The sequence below is a fragment of the Camelus dromedarius genome, chromosome 29, assembly GCF_036321535.1.
Source record: "Camelus dromedarius isolate mCamDro1 chromosome 29, mCamDro1.pat, whole genome shotgun sequence".
NCBI lineage: Eukaryota > Metazoa > Chordata > Mammalia > Artiodactyla > Camelidae > Camelus > Camelus dromedarius.
In genome coordinates, this window is record NC_087464.1 from 7,632,935 (window position 1) to 7,654,946 (window position 22,012).

Here is a 22,012-nt window from a genome sequence, read left to right on the forward strand (position 1 = left end):
ACAGCGGCTTCCGTTTGCGCCCCCCCCCCATTTCACATGAGCACTTTGCTCACACGTGTATATCTTCAAAGGTGGTAGCAGGGCAGATTCACGGCAGATTCCTGTTTGTAAATTTTCCGTAGTACCTATTTGTGTGTGCTAAACATTTATAAATAGGTTCTCACTCAGGATATTTTAAAAGAAGTTGCTTACAGAAAACAAGAGTTAAAGGACTTTAATGCTCAGGCACGCTTCGATTATTTTCCGAGGAAGAGCTGGTCCTCTCCAGCCTTGCAGGGAGCAAGCCCAGTGCTCCCTCTCCAGAGTGGAGCGGGTGCCTGAGGACAGAGGTGCTCAACCATGAACACAGGAGACCCTTGGCCACTGGCCCCCTGCCCCTGAACTGGCCTCCCCCTTGCTCCCACCCCAACATGAAAAAGATGGAGAGACCCTGCCTCCCTGGATTGATACTGCTTTTAAAATTTAGATCAGTATAATTATAACCTTACACTGGTTAGATGACTTCTGCTTTAAGGTTTTGCATCTGAGATAGAGCACTTTCCCACCTGGCCTTGTATATAAAACTGCTTTTTAAAATGTTGTGGTTCTGTTTGGCTGGATAGGGCTGTAAAAGTAAATTCTCTCTCCATCACCGATTTTTGATAAGGGACAGGTGTTAGAAAACACTAGACTAATCTATGAGAGCAAGGGTGATTTGCACATGTGCACACAGGCAGGGGGAATCCATGAAGCCATCAGCCTTGGACTTGGTTGTGCTGGTGTCTGGATTTACCTGGCAGACACTCAGGCTGCTCAGGAGGTTTTTGAGGGGAGAAAGCTGGAGGGCGAGTTTAGGAACAGGCGCCTTTTCCCACGCACACCCGCCACAGCCCTGCCCCTCTCCCCGTCTGGACCACAGTAGAGGCGGTGGTAGCCAAGCGCCCTCGAAGTGTTTTGCTCCTTAGATCAGCCAGTCTGACCTGTCAGATTGTGCAAATACAGTAGCCATTTATTTTCCTTTGAGAACAAAATCACATTTCCTCTCTAAATCACCCTTAGCAGGATCTGCAGCATTTTTCTGCTCTCGATCCATCACATTCTGCCGCATAGACGTCTTAGATTTTAGCTGCCTTTAGCCCCTGCTTCACCTGCTGAGTGTGGGTTGGGAGTCGAGGAAACAAGGGGAAAGGACACTTCATAGGAGAGCTCTGGGTCTCCATGAGGAGGCGGTCGTGGGCTCTCCCCTGGTCCTCATCGCCATTTGAATCTGGTGGGGGAACAGAGAGGGCTTGGGGCAGCGTCCCTGTCGTGATACACCAGCAAAGGCTTCCTTCCCATACAGCAGAGAAGGCTTTGCCGAGTGAGAAGGGTTTACCAGGGCTTAAGCCGTTCATGCCAGCCCTGGCCGGGGGCCTCCCAGGAGCTCCTGTGTCCTTCCAGTTCAATACCCAGTTCAACTAAGGAGAGTGCCCTCCTGTGGCACACCTGGTCTGTTACCTGCCTTTGGTGGTTTGACACGAGCAGGCAGATACACACAACCGCAGAACAGGTCAAGGTTCACTCTTCCCGGGCCCCTTCGGGGGGCCACGTCTGAGGAATGAGCAGAGAGATGCGGCCGCCTTGCTCCACCCTGCAGTCCTTCTGTTTCAGGTTAGGAGTCACTCCCAGGTTCACGTCCAGTGCCCCCAGGTGTACTAAAACAAAAGACCGAGCCCGTTGGAGGCCATGTAGTCCAGCGTTCAGGTCCTTGGTAGAAATAAGAAAGCCCCTGAGATGCCCCGGAAGGGACATCACATGTACCGCCAGCTTTGGGGAAGAGGGACACAGTGTGGGGCAGGTGACTTCCCGGACCTGTTGGGGGGAAGGGCCTGTCACTCACGGATGTACCTCTGTGCCCCAGGCGAAAGCGATGTCCTGCACTTCACCTCCACCACCACCTGGAAGAACCGCATCATCGTCACCTGGCACCGGTACCGGCCCCCTGACTACAGGGACCTCATCAGCTTCACCGTCTACTACAAGGAGGCGTGAGTTTCTGCGCTTGGTGACAGCATTCTCTTGGCAGGGCTTCACCTTCGCCCTCTCCTGGCTGTCACGTGACACCCCTCACCACCGTGACAGCTACCAACGACAAACTGTTAGCATGAGGCGTTTCAGTGTTCAGTGGATAATTGGAGGCACTTGAATAAAATGAATCCAAAGGGGAGAACTTGTTTTGTTGGAGAGGAAGGTCAGTCCAAACGTTGATCCCACACTGGGATGGAGGGTGTGGTGGAAATATCATTGCAGCCTTGGTGCCTGCTCACCTGCAGTCCAGGGACTCCCAGCAGGACGCTCGGCCCCCCTTGAGGGGACCCCCAGGCAGGTCCGTCGTGTATTCCGGTCACTCTCTCCGTGGCCCCTCCCAAGGTGCAGCCAGCCCTCTTTCTAGGTCACGAGTCCTCCAAATAAGGGACAAAGACTGGAAAGAGACTGGCCTTCATGTCTTAAACCTTTCAGAACTTCTCCCAGAATCTACTGGGGGATTTCCTTGTGCCTTTAGAGGACACTTGCCTGCGTGGGCAGCCAGGACATCCCTCCAGATGGTGGCTCGTCTTGTTCCCCCTCTTCCTACCTGTGCCTCCTGTGTCCTGGGGGTCCCCCGGGCCTCTCAGTCACCTTCCTCACCCAGGTCCCCTGCCGGGGTGCCTGGCTTCCCCGGAGCTGGAACCAGAGCCACCAGTGGCAGCATCTGGTACCCCTTCCCCTGCTGGACCCGGGGCCCTGGGAGGGTCATAGCTGTGAGGATACAGGATTATCAGGTGTTTAGTGTCCCCACACATGGGAATCACTCATAGTCTTCCATCACGACAACGGAGAGGGGTGTGTTAGTGTCCGTTTCAGAAGCCAGTGGCTGTCCGGCCCTTTCCTCTGAGAGATGTGGAATTCCCAAGCCAGCTACGCCTCTGTGCAAAATAATCCCTCCCCTTTGATGGTCCTCCAGCGCTTTGGCAGTGTCGGCTGGTAATTTCGCCAGGGAGTTGATGCTAGTGTCTGAGATAATCTGGAAACTAAATATTTGAACGTTATAAGATACTTAAGCAATCAGAATTGTTTGTGAGCAAATTAGATTTCGGAAGCTGTATTTGAGAAGCTGTTTTTCTGCAGCAAAATCATCTTCCTCCAAAAGTATTCTTTATCAATAGCTGCTGTTTGCATTAAATGACTGTGCTTGTTTTTTCTTAATGGTGAAAAAAATGCCACAGCCAGAATCGCAGGCGGAAAGTAGCATTTGCATGTATACTTAATAAGGAGCAGCTTTTTTACTCCCGGTAAATATGGAACTTAGTTTTCCTGAGGCAGAGTGTGTGATTCCATAGTGCCTACATAATCGTGGTGAAACCTGGAGTCCAGTGGCTTCCTTTTGTTTTTCTATTAAAATCTAATTGATACTAGTTTTATCTAGCATTCCTGTTAGGGAGAGTGTGGTGTGGGAGGCCCCTGGGGGAGGCTTCTGAGAGCTTTGATGCCAGCTCCCTAAAACACTCTCTGAGCTTCATCCATTGTGTTTCAGACCCTTTAAAAACGTCACGGAGTATGACGGGCAGGATGCCTGTGGCTCCAACAGCTGGAACATGGTGGATGTGGACCTCCCTCCCAACAAGGACATCGAGCCTGGCATCTTACTGCAGGGGCTGAAGCCCTGGACGCAGTATGCTGTCTACGTCAAGGCCGTGACCCTTACCATGGTGGAGAACGACCACATCCGTGGGGCCAAAAGCGAGATCTTGTACATTCGCACCAACGCTTCAGGTATCCAGGCACCGTGCCCACCACTCCGCACTAGCTCCGCTCACTGTCCCTGCTTGTTACAGGACGTAGGCAGAGGTGTGGCAGTGAGCTGGGCCTGTTACCTCCGTCCTGGGCCAGTCTGTCTTTTATGTGTCTATCTCATCAATGTGTGATACTGTATCATGTTTTTTCCCACCCCCAGTACCCTGGCGTCTTCCAGGCCATCTTCTGGACTTCACACCGTCTTCCGTCATTATTCTGACTGTCCTGGATCAATGAGGCCAGGTCCTCCAGGCTGCTGGGCTGGTGTCATTGACCCAGAGTCAGTCCCCTGTGGCTGTATTTGTTGTTTATTTTGACAGTTGGGCCTCTGGGAACTGAAACCACGCTGGGTGGTGTTCCAGTTACCTCCGGCGGCTTGTTGGTTTCTCGTCTTCATTCTGTAGCAGCTAGGGTTCCGAGAAGGTAGACCAAAGTTGAAGAACATCAGTGAACCATGTTGCGGACATTTGAAGTATTCACAGATGACAGTGTGCCTCCTTTTCCCCTGATCTTCAATTTTTTTTTAAACCATCTCATTTCTCAGCTCCAGACTCTGGAATTAATGAAAGCAAACCTTTGTGTATATTTTCCAAGTATATAAAAACCAGTTTAGAGGGAGGGAAACACGTATCATTTTAAAAGGCACTGATAAACGTTCTTTGATGATAGCCATTGTTATAGTGTGTAGGCTGTTTTAAAACACCCGTTAAGCTAGCACAAACTGAGTTTAAATGGCAAAGAGGGTGAGGAAAAAATGTTGGTGGGGAAAACCCCTGTTTCTGTCTCCCCTCCCCTGTTTCATCTCGATGATCCTCTAAGTGGCTACAGTCACATCCCTGACTGTGCAGTGCTTTTATCAGTAAACATGACCCAGGCTTCTGATCCCAGGCCTGGGAAGACGCAGCAGAGGCTCAAAGGCAACAGAATAAGTTTTTCATCCTAAAATTCGGAAGTAATTCATTGTAGCTGGTTTAGGAAAAAATTAAAATCTTTCTGTGTTCTTAAGAAACAGGTTTCCTTTCCCCAAAGGTGGAAAACAAAGCCCTGTACAGATTGAGTCAGTTCGCTCCATTTTGGTCCCTGTCCTTACAAGTGGTGGGGACAGAGAAGGGCTGGTCCATCACCTCAGCCTTTGGAGGACCCCTGCTATTGAAACTGTGTGTTTCTGAAATACTTATTCTAGGAAGCACTCAAGTGGCGAAATATTCAGTAAGTTATGTTTACCGAGAAAAAGTCAGCGTGTCATAACTTCTTCCTAAAGGGTCCTTCCTTAACAGGTGCTCAGAACCTTGTGTATAATAGTATGTATGTTAAGGTTTCACATTTTAGAAGTGGCTTACATGACCACGTTGCTTAAGTGACATACAGCAAAGGTGTCGGTTGCACTTCGGAAAATCTACCGAAATCGGTGCTTTTTTGTGAAGCCAACGAGAGTAAGATTTCAGTGGTCTCAGGATGTGTCTGTTCTTTATGCACCGTCAGGTCTGGGTCTGGGTTTGGGTTTGGGTTTGAGCGGCAACAGGAAGTGAAGCTTGACCAGATTACTATGCTTTGCGGGTAAATCAGTATTCTTTTGCTGGTGACAGAGTCCATCACTTGAAATCAGGGCATTATGTGCGTTCGAGATGTTTTTAAACTGCTTCTCATAGTCAGAACTAGAGCGTCCCATTGCATTGTGACTATAGGACTGGTAGGTTTCCAGGCCCTTCGCATTACCCTTTCCTCCAAGCCCCCCCCCCCCCACACGTGCACACATGCATGAACATACACACTCTCTAGCACCCTTTTGCTTTCCCCGTGCGTTTTGGCTTTTTTGCCATTTTTATCAGAGATTCAATCAGAATCTCAGATGAAATACAAGTCAGTTTAGTTTTACCTTTTGTTAAAACTGCTAGAGTTAAACGTTTTGGAGGATGGCAGTTGTAATACATGAGGAAAAGCCAGTGTTTGAATTAACTGTACTGTCTAAGCCTTCCATTGCAACCCTGGCTGAGCCCCAACCACCTTTTTCCATTTGCAGCCCAGTGATGTTCGTTATCACAGAGTTTACCTGAGAACAGATATTGTCAAGGGAGATTAATACGACGTCAAAACAAAGTTCAGTGTTCATTTTGTGTCTCGGGGTTCACCGCAATTGTCCCATCTGGGTCAAACTTTTGGCTTCTCACGGGTTTGCATCACATTTCTGACAGCTGGGATCTTGGGTTCTTCCCCATTTCTGAAACGTCCTGTGTTCCCCTTTCCAGTTCCTTCCATTCCCCTGGATGTTCTCTCAGCATCAAACTCCTCTTCTCAGCTGATTGTGAAGTGGAACCCGCCCTCTCTGCCCAACGGCAACCTGAGTTACTACATCGTGCGGTGGCAGCGCCAGCCTCAGGACAGCTACCTTTACCGGCACAACTACTGCTCCAAAGGTGAGGGTAAGCTCCCAGCCCCGACACCGCATGTCCCCGTCCCTGGGAGCAGTGCCAGCCCTCGGTGGGGACCCAGCAGCGGTGGTGATTACCGGTGCAGACAGTCCCTCCTTTTCCCCACCAGCCTGTGTAACCTGGCTCTCCTTTTCCGAGCAGACAAAATCCCCATCAGGAAGTATGCTGATGGCACCATCGACGTCGAGGAGGTGACGGAGAATCCCAAGACCGAAGTGTGTGGTGGCGAGAAAGGGCCGTGCTGCGCTTGCCCCAAAACCGAGGCCGAGAAGCAGGCCGAGAAGGAGGAGGCCGAGTACCGCAAGGTCTTCGAGAATTTTCTGCACAACGCCATCTTCGTGCCCAGGTGCCATGTCCTCTGAGGATGACTCCCGGCAGGGTCTGGTGCTTTCTCTCCACCCTGGTGGTTTGTAGGTCAGCAGCCTCATGGCGAGACCCAGTGGCCATGGAGGAGGGACAAAGTAGAGGCTGTGGGCTTGGCTGGGTGGGATTTCTGCACAAAGGACGGCGCTCAGAGCCTGAAGCCTGTCCTGGGATGGGGTGGGAAGAGGCTGGCTGTGTGACAGGTGACAGGTGCAGTTGCCCCCAGCCCCGTGCAGAGAGCAGAAACCACCGGGCCACACTCACAGAAACCAGAGCATGGAGGAGCCGGGATTTAGGCCCTTCCCACTCCTCCTGCAGCCTCTCAGCCTGCCCGAGGAGGAAGGAAGCTGGCTGAGAAAATCAGAGTTGGTTCTGAAAGGGGCCCAACTTCAAAGCATAACCGAGGGCCACAGGCACCCTTGACAAGCAGGTTGGGAAGCAGAGTAGAAGACAGCCTTTAAAGTGAAGAGGCCCCTGCTCCAGCGCATCTGTCTGCTCCAGTCTTTGCTTCTGTCAAGTGGGGATGAAAGTGGAGGAAGGCCCATGTTCAGAGCAGCATTTATTCAAATAGCCAGAAGCTGGGAACAACCCCCATGTCCTCCAGCAGCTGAGTAGATGAACAAATGAGGTCTTTCCAGGCACTGGAATATTATTCAACCATGAAAAGGAATGAGATTCTGAAGCATGGGCTGCAGCATGGATGAACCTTGAGAACATGCTGAGTCAAAGCAGCCAGATATCATGTGATTCCATGGATATGAAATAGCTAGAGCAGGCAAATTCATAGCAATAGGAAGTGAATCAGCGGTTACTAGGGCTGGAGGAGGGGACATGAGTTATTCCTTAATGTGTGCAGAACTTCTGTTTCGGGAGATGTAGAATTTTGGAAATGGTGATGGTTGCACAGCACTATGGATAATCAGTGACAGTGAATTATGCACCTAAAAGGTTAAAATGAAAAAATTTTGTTAAATTTTTTTAGGGGGAACTTTATTTTACCAAACAAAAATTAGTAAAAAAAAAAAAAATAGTAGGGGGACATTCAGCAGGGTGACCTTGTGATTGATGTCTGGGAGAGGAGATGGAAACGGAGTGGTGGCTGGTGGCTCCTTTTTCTTCCTGAAAGATTATCGAGTTTTGAAACAACCTCGTGCCTGAAACCTGGGCAGAGGAGCAGGATTTAAGACCAGCCTTGTACCTATGAGCCCGTGTCCCCGACCCCCACAGCACCCCAGCTGACAGCTCGCTGCCCACGTGTTTTCCAGGAATCACTTATCTCCCAGCCCCCGACCTGAGAGGCACCAGCAGCCCGGAGCTTCTGTTTATTCTGCAGTTGCTCTGCCCTTAAAGGCTCACTGAGGTTGTAGCAACAAATGGTTCTGAAAGAGACTTTTTTCTTTTCTGTCAAGTGACCCTTCTGATATTTGTGTAATAATCAAAGACAGACATCTTACTTTGAAAAATCATTAAAACAGGAAATGAAGACCTTTTAGAACTGGAGGCACCGTTTCCTTTGCAGAATGAAGCTCTTGTCGCTCAGCCACCTTCTGCCCTGCTCTCTCCCCTCCCGCAGTTAAAACCGTGCAACCTCCTGCCCCACCCCGCCTGACCAGTGACATCTGTTCACTGAGGGACGATAGGGCTGCGGCTCATGTATTAGTCCAGATAGTCTGTACATCACGTGTGGTTCCAAGAATCAGAAAGTTTGAGAGCTGGGAAAGAGCTCAAAGATGTTTCAAAACTAGAACCAGGTTCGGTGTCTTGTCCACCATCTGAATTCATTAATGATCCATTTGGGGCTTGGCCCTCCTTTCCCACACTCTGGGGCTCTTTCCCTTCCTGGCATCGCTTCTCATCACAGTCCACCCAACTCCGTGCCAGCAGAGACTCGGCCGGTGTTACTTCTTCCTATGGACACAGAGAAGAGGATGGGTTTCGAGTGTCCCAGGCAGGCTGGGCAGGAGCGGTCCATTTATTCTCCATCAGAGGTGGCTGGTTATGTTGCTGTCTTGTCCCAGTGACCTGCCTGAGGTTCAGGTTGTGAGTCCAAGCTGTAGAAAGGCTTTGCTAAAAACCCTGTAGCTTTCTGTTTATGGTTACAAGGCAGTTCCTTTTTCCCTCATCAGATGTGGATCACAAGATCAGGTGGCATGAGGGCAGAGCTGTGGGTGACACAAATACTATGAATGCCCCATATTCTTGTTGTTGATTCCAAAATAGGTTTCTTCTGTGCCAAGTTACCCTGCTGAATGCGTGTGTTCACCCCGCAGTCCTGACGGCCTCTCTCTGAAATCTAGTCCCCACTTCCTGGTCTCTCTTTCCATAGGACAGATGTAATACTGTAGTTTGCCCATGGTGAGGGGCCACAGTTGATAAAAAACTCATGTGTGTGTTTTTCAAGACTCCTGCTGAGGCATGCATCCGATGTCCACACAGTTTCCGACAGAATCCGGGTAAAAGGAGTGTTCGGGTAACAGAATGACTGAATAAATCATAAAGAAAGGTTTTCTGTTTTACAACCAGATTGTGCAAAGACAATTTTTATTTCTTTCAGTTCATTCTAAGGACAGTTTATTTGGGAGCTTAAAACCCGTCAAGTCAGATTTAGTGTGTTACGCGCTGTCCGACATGTGCCGTGTGTCTCGAAGCAGGCCAGCAGCCAGGGCTCACAGGCCGCTCTCCCGAGTCCGTATCTGGTGGTGAATGCCTTTCACTGGTTGCTGCCTTTATATCTTAAGTCACGTAGTTTGCTTTAAGCGACTGAAATGTCAACAGATGTTGAAGAGTCAAAAAGGTTTTCCGCTCGGAGTCAGTTGTCCGGTGGCTGGGAGTGGGGAAAGCTGGGGATGATGTTTGCTGCTGGTCACACTGTTGGGAGGCGAGGCTGCTTACAGAGAACAGGGAACGCGCCGTTCAGCCTGCCCCCTGCCTTCATGATGGTGTGCTGTGTGGCGTCCCTCCCCAGCCCGTGTCAAATGCTGCATGGTCTCTGGGAGTGTGGTGTTTGTAAATAAATAGACTATCGAGTGAGCTTCATGGTGTCATCCCAGGTAAATGGGAGTGGGCCGTGGGAGGGGTTCTGATCCAGTAATATTTTGGGGTGGATTAAACCCAAACAGCTTCTTACTTGTAGACCCAAGTGGGGGTTGTGTTGATTTTGAAGAGATGTCAGGAAATTTGTTCTGGTAGGTAGGTATCAAAAAAAGGTCTTCCTAGCAACACGTGTCCTCCCCTTCCAGGAAGGCTGGCTGGTTTGTAGAGTGTGAGGATGGGGAGCTCTCAGCCTCATTTTCTAGCCTTTCCTCCCCCAGCATCGGGAAAGCGGATGCAGTGGGGCCCTTGGCCGATTTTGTGTTGAAAGGGTCATGTCACTGCACGGAGTGGGTGATGGTGTTCTCTGAGAGGAGTCTGGAGCCCTTCTCCAAGTCCCCTCCTTCCCGTCCAGGTTTTTCACTTAGAGGCAAATCGCAGGAAGCCTGCTGGGTGTCAGCTGGACCCTGGCTGACCTGAGGGGGCTGGTTCTTTGTCTGGGTCCTCATTACTCTCACGGTCTGTCTCTGTTGGGTCCTGTAAGTGCCAGGAGCCTGCTAGGTTTCTGGGGGAAGCCCATCTCTCACAGAAGCAGCCACTGGAAGAGTCACACCCCAGCTTGTTGGGTGCCTCACCTGTGTCTGGGGTGCGGACGTTCTTTCCCAGGTGATTCCAGGCAGTCCCTTTTCTGTCCTGTCCTTCTAAGCCCTACTGAGACCCATGGCAGGGACACTGCCGCTGTCATGGGCAGGGCCTTGGGGAGGCCACAGGTGGTCACCGCCGAGTGGGAGGCAGAGCCAGGCTGTGAAACACATAGACGCTCCCCTCTTAGAGGAGGGGGGGCCTGGGGGTCCGAGTAAGCTGGCTGCTGGCATCCTTCCTTTTATTCCATAGTCAGAGGGGGTCAGAAAAGCCACCACCACAGGCCTCGGAGCCCCTGTGCCCACCTCTCTGGCCTGCACCCCACACCTGACCTCTTGTTCACCCCAGTAAACCTCAGCGTGGCCAGTAGGCCAGTCATCTTTCATGCTGAACCTGTCGGTCTGTGGAGCAGACGGCACTGACGTTCTGATGGAACAGCCAGGGTGCTGCTGAGCCGGGGGCTGGGGCGTTAGTTTGCCTCTGGGAACCATCGAGGAACCACTCTGCAAGCCGGGAGGCAGTTTGCGTGGCGAGTCTGAGGTTTGCAGCACAGAGAAAGCAAAGTAAAAAACGAGGAAGGAAATCCCTGTATTATTTGTTGGTTCTCATCCAAGGCGCCTGAATAGCTCCTTTTATTCCAAGGTTAAGATTTTTCTTTTCTTTCTCTTACTCTAACCCAAGTCATGGAAGAGACAAAAGAGGAGGAGGCCCTCACTTATAAGCCAAGTTTCTCTCTTCCTTGCAGACCCGAAAGGAAGCGGAGAGAGGTCATGCAGGTCGCCAACACCACCACGTCCAGCCGAAGCAGGAACACTACGGTGGTGGACACCTACAACATCACAGACCCAGAAGAGCTTGAGACAGAGTACCCTTTCTTTGAAAGCAGAGTGGACAACAAGGAGAGAACCGTAATCTCTAACCTCCGGCCTTTTACTTTGTACCGCATCGACATCCACAGCTGTAACCACGAGGCTGAGAAGCTGGGCTGCAGTGCCTCCAACTTTGTCTTTGCAAGAACCATGCCTGCAGGTATGGTGTGATCCAGTTCGCCCCATTCCTGACTCCCTCACAGCTGAGGGGAGAAGGTCGTGAATTACAGACACAGAGGCTGACACCTTACTCTCAGTTGTGCTTATTAAAGAACAGGTGGTCATTTGCAGGCAGCTTGGTGGTCCAGCAGCCCAAGGGATGGAGTTCTTTCAAAGTGACACCATTCCTCCCTCCCACTCCCTCCACACAGAGTACTCAAGAGCAGGGAGCTTGATTCAGGGTCAACTCTTTTCCTTCTAGTTGGTTCACTCTATACGTTCCCACGACCCTTTTACCCTCATTTGTGTGCAGGGGAATTGCCGGGTCTCTCTTGAGTTCTCAGAGATTCAGCGAAGTCCCCAGTTAGCTGTCTCAATTAGAGTGACCGGAGGAATCCTCCAGGTCATCTCCTGGAGCAGCCTTTGGTCCTCCTCGTTTGGTCTTCACCTTCACCTTGTAAGTTAGAAGCTGCCTGTGGCTCAGACAGCCACTCGTCCACCTTTAAGTATGGGCGAACTGCCCCGTTCGCTTCCCTGTGGAGTTGGCAGGTATGCAGAGCACAGAGTGACTGCAGCCTGGGAGTGGGGCCTCCTGGGCACAGTTCTGGCACCTGCATTCAGCTGCCAGCCTCCCCGGCCTCTGTCTCCTCCCCTCCTGGGAGAGACACAGCCCAGCTGATTTCTCAGAGCCTTTCCCAGCTGGAACTTGCAGTGACTTTTGCTCACCACTTGGCGCACTGGTTGAAGAAGCAAGGGAGCAGGCACCCCAGCCTCACTGGCAGCTGGAGGAGTGGCTGATGGACCGGCTTCCCAGCAGCTTCCTACGGGCGGGCTCGTGGACGGTCCTTCGCGCCTGTGCAGAAATCACATCTGCCTGTGCACATGTAGAGTGCGAAGTGTCTGGCTTGGAGGCTGGAGGTGGCTGCTCCTGCTTGCTCAGCACCTTTTCGATGCTGCTTGGGTTTGACAGCATCACGTAGAAGCCGAGTACCAGAAATAAGTGACTCACGTTGCCAAGATTTTCCTCCTATACTTGAAAGTAGGCTTTTCCGTTGGGGGAACGGGAGGTTGGGAGAGACTGGTGGCAGGGGGAGATTGACAGGTCACTAGATTGACAGGTCACTAGATGGCTCCAATTCCAAAACCCCTGCCGTGGGCACGCGGCCAGTCAGGCGGCACGGACGCGGCCGCTGTCCGCAGTCCTGTGTGCCTGGGTGCAGAGGGTATCCTTAGGTTAGCCCGGTGTTTTTCTGTCCCTCCCTGGGGACCAGAATCCAGCTTTATCAGTTGTTTCAATTGTTGCACAGAAGGAGCAGATGACATTCCTGGACCGGTGACCTGGGAGCCAAGGCCTGAGAACTCCATCTTTTTAAAGTGGCCAGAACCTGAGAATCCCAATGGATTGATTCTAATGTATGAAATAAAATACGGATCACTCGTCGAGGTAAGACAGGGGCAGTGGCCTGTGTCCGGGTGTGTTTCCATTACAGGTGATGGCAGATGTTATACTGTGACACGGGGCACCTCCTGGTTAGCTTAAGACTTTAAACAATAAAATAAGGAGGTAAGTCAGTGAGGCTTTAGATCTTTCTACCTGTTCCATGCTCCTTGAGGAATTCTCAGAGGGTGCAAGGAGCTGGCTTATTCTCGCCCTCAAGACACTTTTGTTGCAGAAAATGATTTTTCAACCTAGACTAGATTCGGCTTAATAACTTAATCTTTATGGAACTCTTTTTGGTTAAAAAGATTAGGTTTGGTTAACTTGGGCGTGCTTAGAGTTATTAGAAGATTGCCACAGTGTAAGACTTGGTTTTTCCCCTTTTACTGCAAATCCGGGTCACTGTTAGGTGGGAAGTTGCCCATTCCTCACATGTTTGTGGGAAATGGACATGTGTTTTATTTTCCCCAGGATCAGCGGGAGTGTGTGTCTAGACAGGACTACAGGAAGTATGGAGGGGCCAAGCTGAACCGGCTCAACCCAGGGAACTACACGGCCCGGATCCAGGCCACCTCTCTCTCTGGGAATGGGTCGTGGACGGATCCTGTGTTCTTCTACGTCCAGGCCAAAAGTAAGGCTTGTGGAGGGAGTAGCTAGAAAATCTGAAAGCAGGTGGGGCCGGACTGGGGAGGCCTGGGATGTTGTGGCTCTCTGATTTTCTGATTTCTGTGGGACAGCTTTCAGAAGCCAACACCTCATCTGAGAGCCCAGGCTGGGGACCTGTGGCGCTTGGAGTCCCCACTCTATCCGATGGGCTGGGAGAGGGTCTGAGCCCCTCTTTTGACGGAGTCAGCAAGGGGCCTTTGCTCTCAACTTGGTTTATGTCCAAAGCATTTTACAAAGCACTGTATTGAACATTCTGCCTCCTGCCTCGTCAGGGATGCTGGTTGGGGCTCAGACTCAGGGCTTAGAATCCCAAGGGGTGGTGGAGACCTGGGAGCCATCTGGTCCAGCCTGCTCTGGGCCAAGAGTCACCGTGACAGCACCCTAGGCTGAGGCATGGCCCCCTTCACTGCTCGTTGGTAAAATACAGATGCACTTTTAAAGCAGCATCACACATTGAAAGCACACAGTGCTCACCACTTGGCACAGAGACTGGGCCATGTTGTGAGTTTATGCTCAAACGACATTGCCAAGACAGAAGTCTTAGAAGGCCATTCTATGTGAGGATTTTATTTTATTTTTTAATATTTTAAAAAAATGTTATTTCTTTATTAATTTTTAATGGAGGTACTGGGGATTGAACCCAGGACCTCATGCATGCTAGGCACACACTCTACCACTGCACTATACCCACCCCCTCCATGTGAGGATTTTTAGATTTTAAAACTAAAATTTGTAAAATGTATAAGCACAAGGGCATTATACTTGCTTGACTAAGATTTGATGACATAAACTTTTCTTATTATTTCCATATTAATTTTCTACTATTTCTTATTAGAAACCAAATTTTTTTAGGTTATTTCATATTCAGATCAAATTGTGCATAACACTATTCCTTACTGCTTCCTCAAGAAAAGGCAGCCCCACCTTGCTTAGTGTTTGCTACTTTGAGGTCAAGTGGGCAGTCTCCACTGCCCTGGTCCCTCCTGGTATCCACACCTGTGCTGTCCTGATCTGGAGTCTGAGTTTAAATTCACGATTCAACTGATCCGGCAGTCCACCTGGTTAGCACCTAATAGTCAAAGACATGCGTGATATTTGTTGGGGGAGGGTACAGCTCAGTGGTAGAGAGCATTCTTAGCATACATGAGGTCCTGGGTTCAACCTCCAGTACCTCCATTAAAAAAAAAAAAATTAAAAAAAAAAAGACATGCATGGTATTTGGAAAGCCTCATAGTGACAGATACCAAAAGAAGGATGGGGGAAATAGAACTGCAGACCGTGAGGCAGCATTTTATGAGGCTGGCAGTGTGTTAGGGGTAGACAGATGCCTAGGGAAATAATTCCATCAACTAAAATCGTCTGAATTTTCCATGTGGTCCACTTAGCCTACTCTTCCCGGTTAGCTGGTGCCCCCACTCCAGCGCTAGAACTCTCACCGTCTTCCCAGCGCCCTCTGCAGTGAGGTGGCTTCCCTTCTCTCTCGCTTCCCCTTTCATCCCCTCCCCTCTCCTCTCCACACCCATCCCTTAGAAGTAGAGCCTAGGTTTAGGGGTCTGGGTCGTGCTGTGTTCTTTGAAACAGCAGTGCTGGCTTCTGGGGTTCAGTGACTTCGGCTTATCTTTAGAGATGACTAGTTCCTCTCTGCGGTTGTCCCCCCACTTTTAACCCTGTGAGTGCTCGGATGCCAATGGGAAACCCGAGAGCCCCTCTGATGGAATCTTTCCAGCAGAAGTTGGCAGAGACCGCAGGGAAATTAAATCCGCGTGCCTGCTTGACTGTCGGGAAGTTTTTCCTTGTGTCAGACAAGACTCTCCCGCCGCGGTTGAGTCTCATTTCCTCCTGTTTAATCCTCGGAGGAGATGGAAGCTTTGGAAGCTTTCTGGCAACTGCTCTCCTTTTAGGAACGCTTCGTGTGCTTGAAGACTATTAAATTACCCCTCAGGCTTTTCTCCTCCAGACTAAGTAATCTCAGGTCTGGGGCCTTTTCTTGTAGCCCAGCTCGTCCACTGATTTTCTGGCCGTTTAATCATTTTGTTCTTCTCTGAACATGTTTCAGTTTCTCCATGTCCCCGCTGAAATGTGAAACTCAAAAAGAACACGGAACAACCTGACCCGTAGCATGAGTGATACAGATATAAGAAATAGTCCTCAGGAGGGAAAACAGAAAACTCCACCGGCTTCCCAAAGGCAGTGTTAACCTTGGAAGTGTTTTCAAGAACTAGGAAATGCAGGCACCTGCTGCCGTTTTTAGAGCTATTTGATAAAAGTATCTTTAACTAAAACAATTAAAATAGCTTCAATCTTCCTTAAAGAGTAATAATAATAGCAGTCTTTAGTGGCAAAATAATCACTGATGGGTGACGTACAGTAGCTGTAACTTGGTCCCCAGTGAGTTCCAAGCTCATTTCCACGTAGACATCTCTACCTGAGTGTCCCACGGGCACTTGAGACTCCTCGTGCGCAAAACCAAAATCTCAGGTGCTACCTGCAGAATCTCTCGCCATCCTCTGTTCCTAAGCTCAGTCAGTGGCCCCATAATCCACATACCACGGAAGCCAGGAACCTCACAGCCAGCCTTCACCTTTCCTTCTCTCCTGCCACCCATTTCTCATTCAGACCTACGTCTCATTGATTCTGCCTCTGAAATATCTCTGGAATCCAGCCTCTGTTGCCACCATCACCACCTCAGCTCTGAGTCTCCGGGTGCTTGCTTCGTGGAGAAAATACGAGCTGGGGGTGCAGGCATTCTGGGTCCAATCCCAAGGCCATGGCTAACCAGCTGCCTGTGTGACCCTGGGGAGGGCAGTGCGCCTCTGTGGGTCTTTCTCATGTATAGAAAAGGAGCAGTGATTTCTGGTGAGGTCTGAGCTGGGTAACGCAGAACATGCCCAGAGCCCCTCCCCCTCGACTCTCTCCCACCGCCCCAGGCCGGGCAGCATCTCCTCCCCGCTGCCAGCCCCTCCTCCGGCACAGCCATCTCTCCCTGCACAAATCTGACCAGGTCATGGCAGGGCTGGAGAGCTCTCACCGGTTCCTCTCAATCTGCAGAATGAAGTTCCGATTGCTTAGCTGGGACAAAGCCCCTTGGGAGCTGGCCCTGATTTCTCTCCAGGATCATTTCTGACCATTCCTCTGTGCTTAGAAAACTTCCCCTGACTCCCCTCTCTCCGCTGCCTGCCTCTCTGCATCCCTGCAGTCCATGCAGTCCCCTTCTCTAGTTGTTTTGCTACCTGCGGGCATGTTGATTTCCAGCATCCGGCAGAATTTTCAAGTGTGTGGATCAGTGTCCAGCCTGATGGAAGTGCTGGGGACGGTGATGAGCAGGTGCTGCAGGGAGCTCTGCACTCCCAGACTTGTGACTACAGACTCAGGTTTGGGGAGAATTCAGAGCAACTTTGGCAAGGGGTGCCATCCAGTTATTTTTTGTTTTATTTTAAATTGTTCTTAGAACTGTCTTAGGACAGATAAAGGTCAATAGAGCTGAGGACTAGATGTATAATGTATCTCCATTTTATTTTAGCAAACGTTTGCAATTCCGCTAACAGTCATCAGACTGCGTACAAAGATTATTTTACTGGAGCCCATCACTTTGAACTACTATTTCAGAATACACTGTACTTTGAAAATAAAAATGACTCTCCTCCTTGGCCTGCACGTATTTAGTTTTTTCTCAAATAACTCAGGGGTTTTTTTTTTTTATTGTTTATCTTCAGAATTCCTAGTGCGTGGTAGGGCAATAAAGGAATTCTCAGGGATTTTTCATTCCACTAAATATTAAAAAAACGAATTGAGCAGCTTGTTCACCTGGTGATATTTTCTCATTTCCTCCTTGGTTCTGCAGCGACGTATGAAAATTTCATCCATCTGATCATCGCCCTGCCTGTTGCCGTGCTGTTGATTGTGGGCGGGTTGGTTATAATGTTGTACGTCTTCCACAGGAAAAGGTGAGTGACTTGGCGAAAAGTTCAGGTCCTTTTAGCCACATCTGACCGGTTTGATGATTTGCACCTGAGTAAACTTCAACTTTCTGAGGATTTTGAGGAAATAGTTTATGGGTCAGAAAGCCTGATTTTCCAATCAGATGTTCTCAGAAGAAGAGAACCTCTTCTAACCATCCAACAACAGAAGGAGGCTTCTCCTTTGGAGCACAGATCGTCCCCACCTGGGCTGTCCCATCACAGGTGCTGCTGCCTATGCAGAGCTGTTCTAAACGTGATGTTTTAACCCCGCCCATCACAGAGGCCTTTCAGTTTCCAGTGAAGGAAAGAAACAAACGTTTGTTAAAAATCTCTAATCCAAGGCCACTGAAGAAGCCAGAAGGCACATTGTCAAGTGTCCACTGGCCCACCTCGACTCAAATCGAGAGTGTGGAGAGAGCTGTCATGACAGTTCCACGCCCCCCACCCCATCCTTAGTGAAAGGGACCAAGTAGAGCCGAGGTAACCCAACGGAAGTGTGCACAGAAAGGTGTGGGGGTGTGTGTTGGGTTTTAACCTAAATTTTATCCTCTTGGACAGAAATAACAGCAGGCTGGGGAACGGAGTGCTGTATGCTTCGGTGAACCCGGAGTACTTCAGTGCAGCCGATGGTAAGCTTCTCAACGACACTCACTGCCCAGGGGTCCCACGTCAGAAGCTCTTGGGAGTGTTAATAACTTAGGGGAAGAGGTTTGCATCATTTTGAGGTACCTTTGGCCCCAGATCCATCTTCATTGACACTTCTTTTTCTTTAAAGTTTTGAGCAGTTCACTGAATATGTCAAAAATCCTGGGACCGTCTAGGGTGCCCCAAGGGAAATCGGGCTTCAGAGATGAGTGTGGCCAGCACAGTAATCAATTTATTTAATTGCTTGAAGTTTTCTGCTAGAATGAAAAAAGCTGTGTCATTGCCCACATCGATGCTGCAGCTCACAAAACTCCTTTTAAACCGGTTTCAGCTTGAGTTTCGTACTGTCATCATCGTCTCTGATCACTGCGGCTCCTCTGCTCTTTGTGTCTTGGAGTTCTTCGCTCCTGCCCTCCTGACTGGGGTCGTACGACTCATACCCTCCTGGCCCTTTCGCGTTCCCTTTAGTAGCAGCTCATGAGGGCCATTTAGTTCAGCGGCTGAGGAGGTCTGACTTGGGAGTTAGGTTGTGCTCTTTTTTCCCTTTTTGCTGTCTTGTCTGCCTAGTGTGCCCAAATCCAAGCTTTTCAAAGGAAGTCAGGGTGGGGCCTTGGTCCTTGGGTGCCACTAACGGGCACTTCGCTGGGGGCTTTCGCAGGCACTGTCCCATTTGATCCCTGTAAGATGGATGTCCTGATGCTCATCCATCCAGTGGGGTAACGATCAGAGGTCGCAGAACTAGGCTGTGGAGAGTCCGGATCACACGGCCCCTGGCATCCTGTCCACATGTGACACAGTCACCGTGGAGGACTGTGAGGTCCTCGGGGTGGGCAGGCAAGCTGGCCTGCGGGAGGAGCTGGGTCAAGTTTGACAGCTAAGTGAGTAAGTGCATGAAATCGGGTGGACGTGCTTAGAAAACACGTTTGCCTCATTCATGCTGGGGGAGTGGAAGTGAGTGTGCAGGAGACGTGAACTAGTCGTGATTACTCCACCTGCTCATCCTGATCAAATGAGAAAACGTAGCGAAACACTGACAGTCTGAAAGCACTGCATAAGGGTGTAAAACTTTGTTACTATGATTTCTTTAATAATTTCTAATTCAAATTGTGTTTACAATAAAGCCAATCAAAAAGCAGGCTCTTCTGAACCGGAATCAAGTGCAGAATAATAAGGACATCATTCCTCTTTATATAAAGGTCTCACCAAGTTGTACTTTTAAAAGACATACATACGTATACCCACACCTCTGTACCTGTGTGTGTGTGTGTGTGTGTGTGTGTGTGTAAGGCATAGATATACACCAAACTTAAAAGAGCAGTTACTTGTGGAGATCTTTTTCTTTAAAAAAAAAAGATTTGTATACATTGTTTGCATAAATAATAGGTTGGTTTTTTTTTTAATCAAGTAGGATGAGGGCTCATCACACAGTTAATGGAATTTCTAGGAGAAATACAAGGCTGCTCCCTGCTCTGTCGGTGTGGGCCACCCCCACTGCAGGGAGTCTGCTCGATTTTGAAAGAAAGCTCAGGAGTTTGGCATTTGTAGCTTTGACAAAATATCCAGGAAGTTTAGACAGAGAATTAATATAATAGTAACAGACTGATGGCGATTTGAATTCAAATTTTGTGTCTTTCCAGAGTGCTTTCATAATATGTCTTGATTCTTTAAAAACAAAACAAACAGAAACTTTTTGTCACCCATGCCAACAGGTAGGAACACTGTCACCTTATTTGAACTTAATTTATTTGGCCTTCTGACAAGCATCTTATAGCTAGTTTCCTCAAGGGGCGACAAAATGACATGGCAGTTCAAAAGTGCTGTAAAAACTTCACTCTCCAAAAGCTAATCTGCATGTCACCGTTCTCCAGAGTACACTGAAAATCCCCACCAGGGAAATGCTGATTACACTGTGCACGTGAACCTCTGCTGGCTGAAGTCAGAGCTGCTGGGTTGAACTGAGAGAAAGGGATTGCAAGGACTGACTTCAGCCACCTCCCAAGGAGTGAATGTGATTGGTTGTAACCCCATGTTTCATGGGGTGCTGCAGAGTTAATTCTGATTAAAAGCAAGCCTGCGTTTTCAGAGATAAATGGATGTAGACAGTGTCTCTTAATACTTTCTGAGGGGTACTGAGAAGAGTCTTACCTGCCGGATTGTCTGGCAACCTCACTCTCCTAAGCAAGCATCAGCTTCCTCTTCAGGGCTATAAACCAGCTAAGCCACTGGAGGGTGGAATTCCATTTATGAAATTCCTGAACACATACGTACTGTAAAATACAAAAATGTATATGAAAAGAAATTCTAGGTGGATTAATACGTCCATATTGAACACTCCTTAGAAGTATAAATTGGTGGGGTCTCCTGGGCCTAATTTATAGACATCTTTCCTTTAAGACACCACTTAAAGGTAAATACCTGGGACTTAGGGATGTCGGAAGACAGTTGTCAGTCCACTGCCTCTCACATCCAGCCGCAGGCCCCAGGGTAGCATCTGAAAGCGTGAAGGCAAACACAGATGTTATCCCAGGTTCCCAGTCCTTCTGCATTTCTGAGCCAGGACCACCTCTCTCCTCCCACTGGAGCCTGCTAGGGGTTCATCTCTTAGGCAAGGGCGTAAGCAAACATCCTTAGAAGAATATGATTATAATGGAAATTTCTTACGGAGCTGCGGATCAGGTTGATATTATTTTACTTCTCGGCCTGCCCATCAGAGCTGTAGCACGGGTCCTCTGTTCTGTTCCTCCCTTTTTTCTTTCCCTCTTTCTTTCTCCTTCCTTCCTGCCTAGAATTATTTATTTATTTATTTTCTTAAACCACATTGAATCTAACCAGAAGCATAGGCTGGAGAGGAAATCCTGTTCAGGCTTAGGCATTACCAAGCCCCACCTGCCAGCCCCTCACCCAGTGGTGAGAGGTCCTTGAGTTCAAGAGCCCAGGCCAAAGCCCTGGGGAAACCCCTCTGCCCATCAGCTGTCCTCTGTGCTGGTCACCACTGGGTGCCCTTCAGTGCCAGAGCTCAGCTGCTTCTGTACCTCATTCAATGCCCCAGGGTCTCTGGCAAGGCCGGAGGCCTGTCTGGGCTGGAGCAGTGCTACAATGGAGATAGAATGCCAGTCCCACATGAAACCTTACATTTTTCTAGTAGCCACATATAACATAGGAAAAAATAAACACATGAGATAAACATTGATAATGTTTTTTATTTAACTCAACGTATCCAACATATTACCAGTTTTAATGTGCAATCAATATAAAAATTACTGAAACATTTAGTTTATTTTTTTATACTAAGTCTTTGAAATCCAGCATCAATTTTATTCTTATAGCAACATCTCAGACTGGACGACTTTATGGTTCTCTTATGCTGTTGGTATCTCTGAATTATCTAGGAATCCTTGAAGACTTGAAATTCTAGTATTTGTCCAGTAGCCTTGCTGAACTCCGCAGCTTGTGGGAGACTCCAGAATAAGCCATATCACTGTCTCCCGGTGTTCTCTCTGTGGGCTCTAGGAGGTGGCACCCGGCGTTCTTTGGCCCAGAGCGTACCCAGAGCGCGTTCTGCCCACCCCCACACCTGTTTCAGTTCTGGCCTCTTCCCCCCCCCCCCCCCCAGTGTACGTGCCTGACGAGTGGGAGGTCGCCCGGGAGAAGATCACCATGAGCCGAGAGCTGGGGCAGGGCTCCTTCGGCATGGTTTACGAAGGCGTTGCCAAGGGTGTGGTCAAAGATGAGCCTGAGACCAGGGTGGCCATTAAGACGGTGAACGAGGCCGCGAGCATGCGCGAGAGGATTGAGTTTCTCAATGAGGCCTCAGTGATGAAGGAGTTCAACTGTCACCACGTGGTAAGAGAAGTCCCTGCATGTCACGGGGCACACTTGTGGGTCTGCTGTCCCACTATGGGGTCCCCCATCTCCACCCACGGAGGTTCTGGGTGTGAGGCAGGCGCAGCCCATGAGCCCCAGTGGCCCCTCATCTGGGCTCTGCTCCAGGCCAGATGGTCCCAGCTGCAGGGGAGCAGC

General features: G+C 49.5%; 1 protein-coding gene across 3 annotated transcripts in view; it reads left to right on the top strand.

Annotated features, from left to right (window-relative positions):
* IGF1R (insulin like growth factor 1 receptor) overlaps nt 1-22,012 on the top strand; it is a 280,329-nt gene that overhangs the window by 232,486 nt on the left and 25,831 nt on the right. For 2 of the 3 annotated variants that reach the window (XM_064480537.1, XM_064480539.1), the window contains exons 7-16: nt 1,880-2,006; nt 3,533-3,771; nt 6,039-6,212; nt 6,363-6,567; nt 11,002-11,285; nt 12,592-12,728; nt 13,194-13,353; nt 17,230-17,332; nt 17,906-17,976; nt 21,606-21,835. In XM_064480537.1, the coding sequence (XP_064336607.1) occupies nt 1,880-2,006; nt 3,533-3,771; nt 6,039-6,212; nt 6,363-6,567; nt 11,002-11,285; nt 12,592-12,728; nt 13,194-13,353; nt 17,230-17,332; nt 17,906-17,976; nt 21,606-21,835 (1,730 nt within the window). The remainder of the gene's footprint in view (nt 1-1,879; nt 2,007-3,532; nt 3,772-6,038; nt 6,213-6,362; nt 6,568-11,001; nt 11,286-12,591; nt 12,729-13,193; nt 13,354-17,229; nt 17,333-17,905; nt 17,977-21,605; nt 21,836-22,012) is intronic. The other variant, XM_064480538.1, reaches the window with a different exon arrangement.